General features: G+C 46.4%; 1 protein-coding gene across 9 annotated transcripts in view; it reads left to right on the top strand.

The window, feature by feature from the left end:
* The window catches only part of MEGF11 (multiple EGF like domains 11), a 2,301,522-nt gene that overhangs the window by 1,826,846 nt on the left and 458,200 nt on the right, over nt 1–16,476 (top strand). For all 9 annotated transcript variants that reach the window (XM_069624261.1, XM_069624259.1, XM_069624260.1 and 6 more), the window contains 2 exons: nt 585–705; nt 5,998–6,161. In XM_069624261.1, coding sequence (XP_069480362.1) covers nt 585–705; nt 5,998–6,161 — 285 coding nt within the window. The remainder of the gene's footprint in view (nt 1–584; nt 706–5,997; nt 6,162–16,476) is intronic.

Below are 16,476 nucleotides of genomic sequence, written 5' to 3'. Positions count from 1 at the left end.
ACTGACAGCCCTTATAAATTCTACAAGCTGTACAGTTCTGATCATCCTTGTGCCCATAATGCACCGGGTATACCAGGAGCCTTTTGGTTCTGTTCTGGCATCGCCCAACATTGAAACAATATTGGATACGGGCACTAAACATTATTTGCGATAACTAGGGTCCCCCTTTCCCCCACGAAGACGTGTGTTATGCCTTAAATGAAATCTGAATTTTTCTCCTGAATACTGAATCTTTTATCCAGAAATCCTTAATGTTGCCAAAGAACAGCTGTTGCAACTCTTTCATAAGAGAGCACTCGCTTGGGCTTCTTATGCTTTCGTCTTCTGTTATAGCGGTGTGTGCAGTGTTGCAACTCTGCGAGAAAGGTAGGCATTCACACATGTTTCACTACTAGAGCAATCTATAGTAAAAGAAACTATTTTAGGAAATGGCTGCCCGCCTAACCTCGGGCTGTGCACAAAGAGATAACAAAGACATGTTCTAATGTGTTGAGTGTGTACTTCTGCTTGGAAGAAACGTATAGCATGACTCTCTCTCTGGAATACCTCCGAGTACATGAGAATATGTGTCTTTTCCTGCACAGGGGGATGACTGCTCTGGGGCATGTCCACCGGGAACCTACGGTACCAATTGCTCCTCGGCCTGTAACTGCAGGAACGGCGCTGCCTGCGCTCCGGTGGATGGCTCTTGCCTGTGCAAAGAAGGTAAGGACTCCTCGGGTCTCTACGAGGGGGTGCTGAGTGGCCCAGCTTTGAGTACAGTCTTACTCTTGGCCTTTCGCAAGGGCATTTCTCGATATGGAGGGTGCCCCACACTCGGGCTTCATCATTTTCCTCCTACAAAATTCACTTTTGGTCCAAACCTTTCCAATTGTACTAGTGTGGGTAGAAGTAGAGTGTAACATTGGTTTTCTATCATGAGGACAGTGCCGCAGAAGCACTTGGAGGAGTCTGTCATATGTGATGAAATGGCTGGGATGGAATATAGGTAGTCACAGGTGAAGGTGAAGTTTGCCTCTAGAAGATCGGTTGGGCTGGGGCAGAGTCGGGCCTTTGTTTGACATGTTGTTGAGTCTCAGGAGGATAGCTTAGGGGAAAAGCGCTCACCTTGGAAGCAAGACGATGCAGAACAACACAGGTTCGATCCCCGGGTCCGCGCTTAGAAACCTCTGAGTATTAAGCGTGTTATAAATAACCAATTACAATTGACTTTGCCCAGACCTGATGGTTTTTCAGAAGCACAATCCTGCTAGGAATTCTCTCCATTCTCTATGGGCCAGTCCACCCTCAGCCATATGCTCATTGCTCCGGCAGAGTTCATCTCCCAATCTCAATTCAGGAATGAAGAGTCTCATTATGGCCCCACCGACCTTCCCTAGAACTTTAGGCAGTTTTACGTTTCCACGATCTTTTAACTCATACCTGCCCCATCCCATTCCGGAGCTGCTGATCCAGTCCTGGTGTTTTATTTGTATTTGTACTCTGGAAGTGATTGTCCTGGATTAATAATGATAAATCCAGGATTTAAGATCCCAAAACCCCAAGAATAAACCTACTGGACAAGCGTCCCCGGAATGAAACGATGCATGTATGATGAAAACATGCAGACGCCATGACCTACTGCGAATGTCCATATTGACCCAAGCAATATCTGTCTCGCTTTTTATAGCATTTAATAGTAATCTAGCTAAAACAGCTTTAAAAATGTAAGTTTGAGAATTAAAGTTTGAATAACAAAGTTTGAATTTTTATCAGAGAGTACAACAAAAAGATTAAAATTACAATAAACGTCAAAAAATATTCTCCAATCAAGGGTGAAGGATTTACAGGAGGGAAAGAGGGGACAAGAAGTGTTCATTCTCGTCACTGCTAGACCTTCACCCTTCAGTTAAAATATTAGAAATAAGAAAGAATAAAAGGCTTAACATCTGGGAAAACAGGGAATAAAGATTTTGGGTGTAGATGGGGGGCAAGCAGGGGGTGCCTCAGTTCAAAGTGTGTGGAAGGTGTTTAACATATATTAGACAATAAGAGGGAGAAAGGGACAGGTCCGTCACCCAGGCTTTAAGTGGGCTGGAGTTAGCTGGCGCAGAGTCCTGACAGTTTACAAAAACTGCTCCCCGGCCAGGCGCTGCCAGGGCTTCATCTTTCACCCACTAGGAAGCAGCAGATATGTCTTCTCCTTTGTGACCCCTTAGAAGCGCACTTCAGGAGACTCACACTTGGGGCAATAGAAAATTGAAGGGGAGAGATCGATTTACAATGTGTGAAGTGAATACATTTATGGAAATTCAAAGTCGTTCTCACCTAAAGCAGATCTGCCATTGGTTCATCCTCTTAAACTGAGGCTGTCACTTTACTGTTAAGGTGAGTGTTGCATTATGCTGAGAAGGTTTCCGGCATGAATCACTGTTTCTGAAATGTGCCTTGTTTCTATGCAAAGCAGCCAGGAGCCCAGATTAGTGCTATTTGTTCCCCTCAACTTTCTCAGAGGTGATTTATTTACAGAATGAAAGTGATTTACAGACTGACTGGATTGTTTGTATACTGAGTGAGACCGTGGTCTATTTATAGACAGCAATTTAAACTGAGCCAGAGAGATGTATTTACAACATGCACACTTAATGCAAATAAGACCACCTAAAACAATGCTTAGTGATCAACAAAAATGTTTGCAAGGTCTCATGATGTATTGTTTGGATCAGGCTCTTCCCTCTCCAGGTCACACCAAACATTTTAGGCCATGTCGGTGCGTAGGCCATGTCTCCTTGTTATACCCTTTTGCCTCAATTTTTCATCCCACTTAAAGCACTGCAGTGTGGCCAGAAACACTTTAAACTCACATTTTCAAATCTACAGCTACAGACATGCAAAGTGTAGGGAAAGTAATAATTTGGAACTTTAGAATTCGCCAAAATCCTGTCAAATTTGGAAGAACTGTACTTTTAGTTTCTCAATAGTAATGCACTCTCGGTTTTGGCAGATATAGGGCCTCATTACACGGACGGCGGTAAACATGACGCTATTGGCGCCATGGTTGCCGCCGGTATTTTACCGAGTCCGCCATGGTGAATGTCGGAATTACCACCCTATTCCAAGGTGTGTGGGGGGGGGCGTAATTCTCCATTCACCATGGCACTTCCCCATTCCCATTTTCACCCCCATAGGGCTCAATGGGAATGGGGAAGGCGGTAATTACCGTACCGCAAATTGCAGTGCCGTAATTACCTCCAAGGTTCCTTTGCGTGTCCCGTCCTTAACAGCTGGTAAAACCAGCCGTTAAGGTAGGGACCCACAAAGGGACCTCGTAGTAAGGCGGTAAGGGTTTACCGGCACTGGTACCCTTACCCGTACCGGTAAACCCTTATCGCCATCCGTGTAATGAGGCCCATAGACACTAAGGCACTGGAAAATAAGTTATTGGTGCAGGCGCACCCAAATGGATTAGGTGGGCCAGTAGCGTTTGGAATGGCCACTCCTGTCCCCAGTCAGCAGCTCCGCCTCCTACCAGGGCACACATATAGCCGATAGGCTACTCCTCAGGCCTTAAAATGGCATCCACCAAAGAGAATGACGCAGCAGCTGCTGCAAACACGAGCTCGTTCTACTGGGCGAAGGCGGCTGAAAGCTTCCAGGAGGAAGGGCCCGGCCACCAGCTCTTGGTACGGCAAAGGGTGACCAATGAATGCCCATGTGCACGTGGAGAAGGATGCAGGACCAGGACATCTACATGCGTTGCGGGAAACATCTCACCTCACGCATGCAGACTGTGTAGTGATCAGCAGGGACAGTGCCGGGGCTTTTCGACCTTTTCAGTTGGAATGGGCCTGAAGCCTCAGAAGAGCCCCGAGCTGCTGCCTGCATGTTGGCTGTCTTATCGCAAAGCAAAATACTTCTTTCATTCAGGACATTAAATGAAGGCTTTGCAGCGCACACTTTACAGAATGCCTTGGCTTTCTTGCGCCCTCAGGCTGCCGCCTCCCTCTGGCCTTGCAGTATCTAGCAACATTCCTATCAACTGTTTAGCCTTTTTACTCCAGTTTCTGCTACATTAGCACCTTGCTGACAAAGAGAAATTGACTGCTTTTCAGGGCGCACTCAGGGCCTGATTTGCACAAATGTTTTAATGTGGGAAAGTCCCTTTAAAAACATGTTTGTAAACCAGGGCCTTAGCGTTTCAGCTCCCCTCCTCTGGCGGCTGCCTTTCTTTGTTCTGTGCAGATGCCATTAAACCTGTCCTTTGATAATCTGCAGCCTCTCACCCCCTCCCTTCATTCCTTTATCTCTCCATTAGAGTCTATGCACCCCACAGAGGCCCCAGACTGGTGTTTCCAGCTGTAGGCAAGGTGACCCCCAAAGATCATATTGAAAGGATCCCCCACAAGCCCTGACACTTATTCAGCCCCCCCTGATCACTGATCACTACTGTGCAAGTGCCAGGGTTTTTCATGAGCATAAGGTTCCCGCAGCCGTGCGGGCATTCATGTTCTAATCTAATGTCTGCTGATCACGTGCGGCCTAACGGTTCCCGGCACTGTCTCAAGGAGTGGGGTTCGCATCCGTGAGAGAATCCTCGTGCTGCTCACATTGGAAATGAAGGACACATAAGAAAAGCGTCTATGTCTGCCATGACTGAAAAGAAGACAGCAAATAAGAGCTGTCAAGTCCACAACATGGTACCTCAGCCCACCGAAAGCTGTGAAGCATTTCACTGTCCACGCGCATCCCTCCCTCGCCATCAGTGTTCCTCTTCCAAATCCTGCCAGTGCCTGGCTCAGTAAGGCCAGGGTTGGTACTTGGAAGTAGAGGCTAAGAGTTAGATAGGGGAGGTGTAAACAAGGACTCGGGCCTTTTCACTGTACTTAACACATAAGCAATAGTTCATTTACTGCAATAGTCTGGAGCTAGCCTCAAACCTTTGGGTGGGCTGGATGAAAGCTTTGAAATCTGGGCCTGAGGGGTGCCATTAACCCATTGGGCTGTCAACCCCACTCTTGTTCTGAGCCCAGGAGGATGAATAGCCATTTTGCCTTCTGTTGGCCAATCAAATGTATCTTTTATCCCAATTCAGAGGGTATTGTGTTTCACATTGGGATGCTAATCATTGGAGGTGTGGGCCATCTAAACGTTGAGCCCAGCAGTCAAGCCTTTGGCATCATCTAGAGGCTACATTGATATGGCTTGGGTAGGCTTTTGTCCTTTGATTATGATAGGTTATTTATAACGCGCTTACTACCCAGAGGTTTCTAAGCGCTTACCCAGGGATCGAAACTGTGTTGCTCTGTATCGTCTTGCTTCCAAGGCGAGCGCGTTGCCCCTGAGCTATCCTCCCGAGACAAAGCTATCCTCCCAAGACAAAGACAAAACAGCTTTTGTCCTTTGCCTTTGTACGTTTGCCTCTGCCACATTCATGATTTTTTAAAATGAAAATCGGCCCTCCCAGCTGAGAAATTTGACAGGCTCTTGGCATTGCCAGCCTTTGCCATCGGAGCCCCAGGCTGGGCATCCCAGCAGAGTGGTGTTCTCTGGCCCAAAGTGGGAGGGCTTAAACTCTCCCAAGCAAAGGGCTGGCACCACCCACGAATACAATTATCTGCCTCAACATTTTTTTTACAATTCTCTTACTAAATGTACCCTGATTTCCAGAGTCTCCATTTTTACAATTCTGTTACTAAATGTACCCTGATTCCCAGAGTCTCCATTTTTACAACTCTGTTACTAAATGTACCCTGATTCCCAGAGTCTCCATTTTTACAATTCTGTTACTAAATGTACCCTGATTCCCAGAGTCTCCATTTTTACAACTCTGTTACTAAATGTACCCAGATTCCCAGAGCCTACAAAGTGTTCGAGGGCATCAGAGTAGGTGAAGCAATGCAGATAATCCCAAATGACATGTGTGTTATGTGTCTGCCGTGTATCTTGCATGGTCTTAAGAGATGCCTGCTTCTTACTGCATGTTAACATTCTAATCCATGCTCCTGTGTTCCCTTGCAGGTTGGCAGGGTGTCGACTGCTCCCTTCCCTGCTCGAGTGGGACCTGGGGTCTGAACTGCAACCGGAGCTGTCACTGTGCCAATCAAGCTGCATGCAGTCCTGTGGACGGGTTCTGCACCTGTTCACCCGGGTGGCAAGGCGAGAACTGCGACCAGCCCTGCCTGGTGAGCCAAGGGAAAGAACTTACTTCCAGGCAACCTTACAGATAAGGGGTGTGTCGGCCACTTGTACTCCCTAAATATAGGCAAATACTCCCCAAAAATAAAATAGTGAGTAAAAATGCTCCCAACAAAAACATATAAGTGACCCATAGGACCTTTTGCCCCTGCTTTACCCTCACACAGCTCCATGTATATGCTTGGACCATTAGTACACGTAGTACCACAGGAAGAAAGTACTATTATTACTACCTCATCCAAAGAGGTAAACATGCATCTTTTAATGTGCATGAAATATAAGTGCAAAAAAAATGATAATCACAAAAACGTTTCTGTTTTCCAGTTAAAATAACTGTACTCCTGTATAAAACACTCCATTGGGAATTTGACATTTTTAATCCATAAAAAGCCATTTTACTCCCAACATAAAAAATAGGGAGTAAAATACTCCCACTTCAAAATCTTACCTGGAGCTCTGGTACCAAGCCAGACCAGTCATTGGACAGGGCCACCTACTGGTTACTAGCAAGCACCAGGTTATCCAATGCCTGGATGGCTGACTGGTAATCCATAAAAAAAATAAAGGGCACCTGGCTATAACCTGAAAAACCCAGGTGGGCATATGTTTTAATATTGGTAGAAATCAGGGTGAGAGGTTACATATTGCTTAAGTTTTTCATGAAACACTATATTGTGAGTTAAGAAGGGAATTGATCACAAAAAGATATTTCAACCGTGTGTGTTTAATTTGAATCTTTTCTTAAAAAGAAATGTGGAGACTGAATGCCCTGAGACATTCAAAACTAGTTAAACAAAGCATACATTACAGGTAGGTATAACCCAGTCAGATGGACTGGATTTGAATGAATGAACAAACAAAATGTTGTGTTTACATACAATGACATATTGTGTTTTGCAAATACATTGTGAGCACTGAACAAAATGTCAGTGAACATAACAAAAAATGCACAAATGATAACAGTGTGTGGTATCAACACTGGAGCAATAGAGGAATCGTCGACACTATGGTGTTTCGGTCTAAAATAAAGCTGTTCAATGGAGCTCGTGTGTGCAGGCCTTCATCACCACGTGTGGAAAACTGGTGGATCCAACTCCTGGGTATTCAGTCTTAGACAATAGAGTCCTATGGTAAGTGTGTTGAAGCACTCTAATGTTAGTGGGATCCGGCTTGGGCGTAGCCAAAGAGGAAAAGGACAATTCAGGGGAATAGATACCTCCTGATAGATCAGTGAGTCTTGTCCGAGTAACTTATTTCCAGGAGTGTGGAAGACAAACACTGACCGCTGTGTCAGCGAGTAAACTCACGAAATATTGTCGAGGCAGGGAGAACAAGTCCTCTCATCTGCCATGTCCGCACTGGATGCAAATAATGATCTGGTAATCCATCCATGAATTCTTGCCATCCCAAGACCGAGGCAATCAACTAGACTCTTAAAAGACAAACCTTTTCACGCAGGGTTCCTCCCCTTCTGCTTCATTAACTTCTGTTCCTGAGTCACGTAGTAATGCGGGGTGACCTGGCCATTTCCCTGTTTGTGCTAACCTGTCTCAGCCGCTGTCTGTATAGATTCTGTGTCACTGGTGATGTCACTGGGGACTGTGACCTCACTGACTTAGGTGTCACTTGAGATGCTGCCAGAGGGTTTGTGGGGTGGCAGCTGGGGCCCTGGCCTGGATACTGGTACTTGTGGGTCTGCTATATCTCTGATTGGTTATATCTACTAGTCCCTGCACTGCACCTGTGTGTGTGTGAGGAAGCCTAGCTTTCCTCCTGATTGAACTTCTGCATACACCACCCTCTTTGTATCGTCTAATCCCTTGGGTGCTCTTCATAGTGCGTTGGCTGGCGTTCTCCCGGCGCCATTGAAGCCCTTTCTGTGGTGTGGGATTCTCGTTGCTCGCGGAAGTGCTATGCAACCTCTCATTTCCTGGTTCTCCATTGTTGGTCTCACTTTATGTTGACACTCAACCTCACTCTGCATTGCAGTATACTACACTGGGCACTACCTGCCTAAGCCAATGCTTCACTTGCCAACCTTCTCAGCACCAAGCGGGAGGTGCGCTCTCTTTCCTCTCAGCCATCTACTTTATGTTAGTTATAAGCTGGCCCCCGGTTGACCAGATTGTGATCAAATTGCTTGACTTCAGTACATGCTTCCTCTTCTATCTTCATAAAGGGAGTTGAGCAGTGACTCTTGTCACCATGCCATTGTCACATGTCTGTTGTGTGTCAATAGGCAGTGTATAGCCCCCTGTCTCTAGTATGTGGGCCGTGTGCGGTCACGCATCCCTGGTGACGTGGACCTGGTCAAGTCTCCCTGTTCACGTCTTCCCATTTGTCCAGTCTGTGGGTGCCACCCATTGTTGCCAGGGGTGGACTGGGCTATAGGGAACTTTCCCCATAGGCCTCGACACCCGGGCCTGTTTTTGTGGGTATCCTAGTTTATTTCCACATTTTCTCATGGGAAAAGGGTTTGGCTTGCTGAAAATGTGTAATACGTGGCCTCTTTGAAAATGATCTCCAGGGTCTCTTTTGGTTCCTAGTCCGGCCCTAATGTTTGCTTTTCCAAGATGCTTCTTTGTCGATTGCTGAAGGTGTGTAGTGACTTGGCCTTGTTCATGCTCAGTTGTTGCGGCTGGTGTCTGTATCGATGCTATGTCAGTGATGTCACTGGTGATGTCAGTGGAGACTTTGCCCTCAATAATAGAATTCTTAGGTGTCACTTAGAATCCTGCCAGAGAGTCAGTAGTGTGACAGTTGGGGCAATGGCCTGAGTTTGTTTGTTTGTTTTATTATTTGTAATGCGCAACATACCCTAAGGTAACAGGGCGCAGCAGATACAAGAATATGCGAAGCTTAGTTACACAAGAATAATATTTATATACGAGTATTAAATACATAAGGTATATACAGAAAGAACAGCTTTATACATAAGAGATATATGCAGATAGAACATATTAGGATGGCGGTATTAGTGGGTCTGCTATCTTTCTAACTATATCCAATAGCCCCTGTTTGCTACCTCTGTATGAATAAAGGTATTAACTTCAGACTTACCCGCAGGCTGGCGTAATCCTTCTGGGATGGGAGCAAAGGCTCTTGTCTACTCTCATCATCAACCAAGTTTGATTTGCTCTGTCTGGGGTCCTTTCCTCATCCTCGCCTCACTGCTCGTTAGTAGTACAGCATATCTCGGACTCGCGTCTTCCGGCTGATATTACACCAGGCAACATGACCAGAAAAGGACATCACGCCAAGCAAAGACTGGCGTTTTCTGCCAGTCGCGGGTTGCGTCACCTGACCATAGTCAGTGAAGACAGACTCTGTATGTGATCTGCCACCGCCAGCTTTCAAGGCCACTTCACCAAACATGATCGATCTGAGAGCAAAGAAAGACTTTATGGCCGTGTGCTAAGGTTACTCCTGTTTTAATGCATTTCAAGCGACTCACCCAGTCCTTTCATGCGTTGGGACCCAGCATGCTGCCACCAATACTGTTCTAGGCAGGACTTTAACCTGGTGATCAAAAGGCAAAGCGTGAGCCACACCTGCCTATCCTCCGGGTATAGCCCGGAGACTTAGGGTTTTCACAATCTTCTCTCCGGGTTTTCCGCCGCAGGGCTGGAGCAGTGAATCTTGGAGGGCCATGGCAGCACTTGTAAATTGTAAATCATATCTGTTTATGTGATTTTATAATTGTTGCTTTTATTTGTTCCTGCCAGGGAAGCAGTGATCAAGGGCTTGCTAAAATGTGAAAGCAATGTCTCAGCAGGACTATACAGGCTGCAGGCATTTTCCCTCATTCTCTTTGTATCTTTTAAGTAACCCATTTGGTATGTCTTATTGCAGCCATTAGCAGACAAGTGTGTGGGAATGGCCCATTTCTCTGTCAAGCCACAGCTCACTGGGATGGGCTGTTTAGCATTTAAAAGCCCCATAATCTGCATCTACGCTAAGGTAAATATCCCACTAACAATGCATACTAGTCTGTGCCATGTCTGCTTGGTTGACATGAAAACAATGTTTTTACCCTTTATGAGGCATTGCACATTTTTTTTTTCGTCCTGCACAACAAGATGCCTGCCAGTGTGAAAGGAGTGAACTGCATTCTGGGACTTGTAGTCTTGTAGTTATAACAGGGAAACCAGGGGTATATTCCTAGAATTAACGTAAGGAGGCTGGAAGGCCGTCTCCGAATGGAATGGTGTGTGGGTGCGCATTTCAACATGATGTTTGGAGGACCCCTTACCTGCACCTGAGAAGACCTGCCTGCGCATGTTAACAAAAATGCTTTTATCTGGATTAGCGTAAGGTTTCCAAATGCAAAAGAGCCCTGTAAAAATGGTAAATGCGTTTTTTGAAGGCACAGTTTAATTTGACGCAGTTTTGTTCACATAGCCATCACACATTCAATATAAGTTTACCTTTTTGACATGTGGGCGGAGCCTTGTGCAATTGGGCGGAGTCTTGTGTGGCTCTGGGCGGGGCATACATCTCAGGGTTTTTTATTTTCAAATGTAGGCAGGTATGGCGTGAGCACGTCATAGCTGCAACGATGACAACACACCTGATGGGTGGGGAGCGTTCGAAGTGGGCACAGCACTTGGGGTGCCGTTCAGTCAAGCTGTTAAATAGTTTCAGCCAATAATTCATTCAAGCTGTGTAGCACCTTACTTGCTCCTTAATGTCACCTGTTGCCAAAAGAGATCAACACCTTCCCACTTTTATCAATTTAGAATTTCCGCGCAACACAAAATGTGTCATTTGAAATGCAGTACGAAATAATGAGGCAAACTAAAGGAACGGGATTAACCATTAAAGATGATTTGCCAATGCGTGTTACCACGGCTGTCTGGTTATCTGAGAACTGCTGTGTAGCAAGACAGGCGGGAAGTACGGGATCAGGGCCTCTGCGGTACCTTTTTACTCGGGTTTCTCAACATTAGCACCCTGCTGACAAAGAATTGCTTCTCCTTCTCAGTGGAAGTTTAGTGTTTCAGCTCCCGGCTGGCTGGCTGTCTCGCCAGAATTGGCAGATATTAAGCCTCTCGCTGTATTTCTGTGTGTCCATTGTAACGCTTGAACTCTGCTAGTGCTTTAGACTTTTCTCGGCTCTAACCAAGGGTAGGCCCCCAATCATCATGTTGAAATGAGCACGGCTGGTCATTGGGCCGGCTCTCGCCGGATCCGAGATCCGGCACCAGATGTGTAGCCGGATCTCGGGATCCGGCCAGAGTCATCCACCCCAAAGCCCTGTTCTGCGCTGGGTAGAAGAAAAAAAAAACACACGCGAGCAAACTGTAACTTCCTCTGGTGACCCCATGCAAAAGGTCACAAGAGGAAGTTACAGTCCTCAGCCACGACCCGGTTTATTTATTTATTTATGCAATATTTGTCAGCTACATGGACGTGGATTATTTATTTATTCATACAATGTTTGTCGGATACTTGTATCCGACAAACATTGCATCAATAAATAAATAAATATACAGGAATCCGACAAACATTGCATAAATAAATACCCCAATTAACATCACACACGATGCAGCCACGCAACTGCTTTCAGACGGGAGCTGCAGAAGCTGTGCCGGGTGTGGTTCAAGCAAAAGAAAACGTTGCTTATGGCGAACAGAAATCACTGTGTTTGAATAGTACCGAAACGGAAGTTTTTTTTAATAAAATGGAATGCATATTGTGCATTTTAAAGAATATTTACTCAGCAACACTGGTCAAAGCTATTTCCCGCATAGTGAGGTAACTCATCGCCAGTGCCATAGAAGTGGTTTCAGGTGGAATTGATATATAGTTTGGAAAAGAAGCAGCATGACGGAAATAGCGACGTTTTAAACTATTATTTTGGACATTTCCTTTGATGGGAGGTCAACTGCGAGCTCCACCCCCTCAACTCCGCCTCCTTGGGCACCCACGCCCCCAAACTCCGCCCCCACCCGGGCCCTTGTGGCAACCCCCATCAATTTGTTTCCATTTCCACCACTGGAAGTGAGCCACCACGAGTCAAAACCTCTTCGGCCGGCCCTGACAGGTGGCACCAAACATGCGCCCCTACCTCCTCCTGTCATGTTGCAGCCCACTGCCAGGAGGATACTAGCACGTTCTTAGCTAGAGCTTGATACTGTATCCCTCATGTTTGGGAGTGCTGAAAGAGTAGGTGTTGCCCCCAATTCAATGATACTCCACATATGAAACATGTGCACGAGAAGGGGTGACTCTGTCCCATGGGGAGCACATAACCTCTTTCTTGCCCTATCATGTACAAATCCTGCTGCAGAGGTGCCCAGTTAGATAACACCAGCATCAACATCTCTCTACACAACTGGCAGGGCTTTAAGTGGAGTAAGAAATTGAGGGGGGGCGTCATTTGGGGGCGTGGCTTGCATGATAGGCGTGGCCTGGCAAGTACACAAATCATGGTAAGGTACGCAAACAAATATAAATGTATTTAAGCATTTATACATGTGTATGCGTACCTTAGTGTAGTTTGTGTACTTTGCAAGCTATCATTTATCATTATAGAAATGTGTTGCATATTTCTTGTTTTATAAAAGATGGCTTGAAAAGTACACAAAACATAGTAAGGTGCGCACATATACACATTCATATATTTGTTTACGTGCCTTACTATGTTTTGTCTACTTTTCAAGCCATCTTTTATAAACATAGAAATATGCAACATATTTCTACATTTATAAAAGATTCATTGAAAAGTACACAATGTATATATGCACACAAATATATAGCATTTATATATTTGTGTGCTTACCTTACTATGGTTTGTGCACTTTTCAAGCCGCCTTTTTTAATCAGAAATGTGGAACATATTTCTATGTTTATAAAATATGGCATGAAAAGTACACAATTCAATTTATCTTTTATAAAGCTTTGACGGCGGACTAAGGCCGAGGAGTCTTTGTCCGTCGGCAAAGCTTTATAAAAGATGGCTTGAATTGTGTAATTTTCAAGCCATCTTTTATAAACCTCAAAATATGTCACACAGTCCCCAGATTTGCCGAGGGTTAAAGACGCCTTAGTGACCTGGGGAGGAGAACAAAAGGACAGTAACTACCTCTGGTGACCGCTGGCGGAAGGGGTCACTAGAGGAAGTTACAGTGACTGACAGAAATGCCAACCAGCCACAGCAGAGCTGGTTGGCACTTCTGTCAGCTTGCCTGACTCAATGGTGGGCGCATCTCCGCTGCGGCTGTAGCCGTGGTGGGATAATGTGTCCTGCTGTGATGTGGTGGGACCAGGGGGTCCCCGGCAGTCCCCCGGCAAAGCCCCACTTTTTGGAGACTGCCCAGCCCCGGCTGGCCCCCAGCCCACTTAAAGCACTGACAACAGGTCATTGCAGCTTGCCACCAGTGGAGTAACTTTGCTGAAAATGTTGGGGGGGACATGATATCTGAAGAAAAGGTGCCCAAGCCAAATGAATGGGGAGAAAATTGTGTGCCATGAAAGTTGGGGGGGACAAACACCCCTGTCCCCCCCTAAAATTACGCCCATGCTTGCCACCTTCATCACCAGCACAAGGTGCGCTCAGGGGGTGCAGCCGCATCAGGGCACCCCCTGCCCCCCGCACCCCTTCCCTGGCGCACCAAATAAAGGGCGCCTTGCCTCCAGTTTACATGACGTTGAGCTGGAGGATCCGAAAACATCTCGCAGAGGCGCTAGGGCCGGCACTGTTCGCCCAAGGGAGTCTAATTACTGATGTTGAAAAAGTTTCCCTGGCAAAGAAACCAGACAGACTCAGTGTTTTCTAATCTGAAACGTTGTTTGCAACCCCACGTGATGCGTTTCCTGGACATCCTTGCGACTGAACGGCGCCGTCTGAAGATTGTTGACAACATATTGCTGACTTCAAGCTAGCTCCCATTTCTGGGTTAGTCTTGAAGACGCAAAGGTTTAAAGCGAAGCAGGGGCACAGTGCATTTTTATTTTTCCTGCAGAATGTTTTCGTTGTCAAGTGTGGAAAGGTTGCCTGGCTATAATTGCTGATGCTCCCAGTGCTGCCCAACTGAGCTGCTTAAAATTATCTTGAGCACGAAGCACCTAATGAGGTAACCAGGGCCGGCACTAGGATTTGAGGTAAGCAGGGCCGGCCCTAGGATTTGCAGGGCCAAGTGCGGCAAATTAAGTGCGGGGCCCCATAATTTGCATTTGATAACATCACAGGAAGTGCCATCACAGGAGGTGGCATCACACAATAATGACCACCATGAATGTAGGCAGCAGCGAAAACATGATAATCCAAGAGGAGAATTTCCAATAACTACACTAGCAAAGAATAAAAGGTGCCCACCTTTTAGGCCCAACAATGTATAGTGAAATATTGCAAAGAAAAGAAAATCCAAACATGAGACGTGCCCTTTAATGGCACTTTTATATGTTCTTGTGGGCAAGCGTCTGCATTGGAAACATGACAACCTGGTGTGACATCCTAGTAGCTGAACACTTGAGCAACCAAACTTTTTTTTTTTTTAATAATGGCGTCAAAACCACAGAAAAAAGTGGGTGGACACTCTCCACCCACACATATGGACTTGTGCCCTGAAAATCAGTACAGGGCCAGAACCAGAGAAAACATCCCCTCTAGTCTCCAGGATGACAACCGCTCTTGTCACATCCTTGCTAAATATTCATGGCTCTCTTGCAGGCTTCATATATAATGTAAGGAAAATGTTACATTGTACTTAAACGCTTTTTGGCTTGGTAAATATAAACATGTGGAAATAAGGCAAATAGCTAAAACGGTTATGTGCAATATGTTTAATTGTTCCGGAGGAAGGCACAGATTTTAAGCAGCTAACTGTTCCTTTGCATGTGCTTTCAAAATAAAAATGCCCCTTTGCAGTTCTTTACACAACAATGGTCTCTTAAATAGGCAATCAATAGTAAATTGCACCCACTTTAAATGCTCTGCTTTAAGAAAGAAAGTGACCAGCAGAATTTATGAGGCCTGCAGCGACTATTGGGGGAAGGGTGTGGGGGGCGCTTGTCTCTCCAGAATCCCAGCAGGAGGTTGACAGGTGACAAGTTACCTCACTGAAAGAAACAAAAGGGAGCCAAACCTAGAGGGACAGCCGCTTTTGAATAAAATATTCCAGCAAGCTTCCCCATCATCATGCAGGCTGCACCGTGTGCCACCTCTGTGCTCAGAGTCGACTGAAGCAATCTTAGGGACTCTGAGCACACAGCCCACGCTGCAGCTTGGAAGAGGGAGTCAACAGCTTCCTCTGCGCGGGGCCCTAGCAGGCGCGGGCCCAAGTGCAGCCTCACATGCTGCACACGCCTAGCGCCGGCCCTGGAGGTAACGTCAGAGTGCTTGTAGCACTGCATTGGACGGCTGCTGGGAAGGCTCCTTACCTTGCCACGGAAGTGTGTTTCATCCCGAGCGGTCTGTCTTCTTCTTGCTGAAAGATTTTATCATCAGCAGTTATTTTTGGATACCGAGACATGAGTCTCATTACTCCATCTTCTCGGGTTGAGTATATAGTCGTGGGGTGGGTTAGGATTCTTCTTGGTCTGTGTGGTCTTGTCACAGTAGGGCTGGTTTCAAAGGGCCTTCGCCATGATTGTGTTTCATCTGCCCTGCTTTTCCTCTTAAATCGGGGAAATAAAATTGTTAAAACGTTCCCCCTACCAGAGTGTTGTGATGCATCCTCGCGAGATCAAGGCCCGCGCAGTGATCTTGCAAGACTGCCATGCGGATGTGTGAGAGGTGACGCGCAGCATTGCAGAGTGGACCGTGGTACCAAGTGAACACTCCCCAGTGCTTTTCCAGGTCAGGGCTTGGGCGTACATTGTAAGCCCAAGCCCTGACCTGGAAATGCAAATGCCCATAGCAAATCCCATAGCAGTCTCTGCACTAGCGTAGTGGACATCCGCAGTGAAGCAGCTACTGTACATCCTGAAGAGAGCATTCATAGCAGTGTGCTGATTGATAGTGTCACCTTGATTTGTGAGCAGCAAATAAACCCTCCCTTAATCATCATCCTGTGCCATGTCATATGTTAGACTCGACCCCGTTTCTTGACCCGGGCGGAACGGGCGACGGCCCGGGCAGCAGAGCTAAAGAGCTCAGGAGGGCGGCACAGTAATGGGCCCACGCAGAAAGCTGACTGATCTTGCTGGACCAATGATTAAGCAGTCTGCTGTGTTGGTGAGCGCTCCTCTGCAATGTCCAGCTGACTGCTCTCTGCCGACTTGTGGATGACTGCGATGCGTTGCAATATGCAAAAAGAGGAATGCATATTCCAAATGCAGCGTGTGAGATGCTTTGGA

Source organism: Ambystoma mexicanum, chromosome 11 (assembly GCF_040938575.1).
Source record: "Ambystoma mexicanum isolate Mex_15411 chromosome 11, UKY_AmexF1_1, whole genome shotgun sequence".
NCBI classification, from domain to species: domain Eukaryota; kingdom Metazoa; phylum Chordata; class Amphibia; order Caudata; family Ambystomatidae; genus Ambystoma; species Ambystoma mexicanum.
The sequence above is the reverse complement of the archived record's forward strand: the minus strand, read 5'-3'. Positions and strand labels throughout refer to the sequence as shown.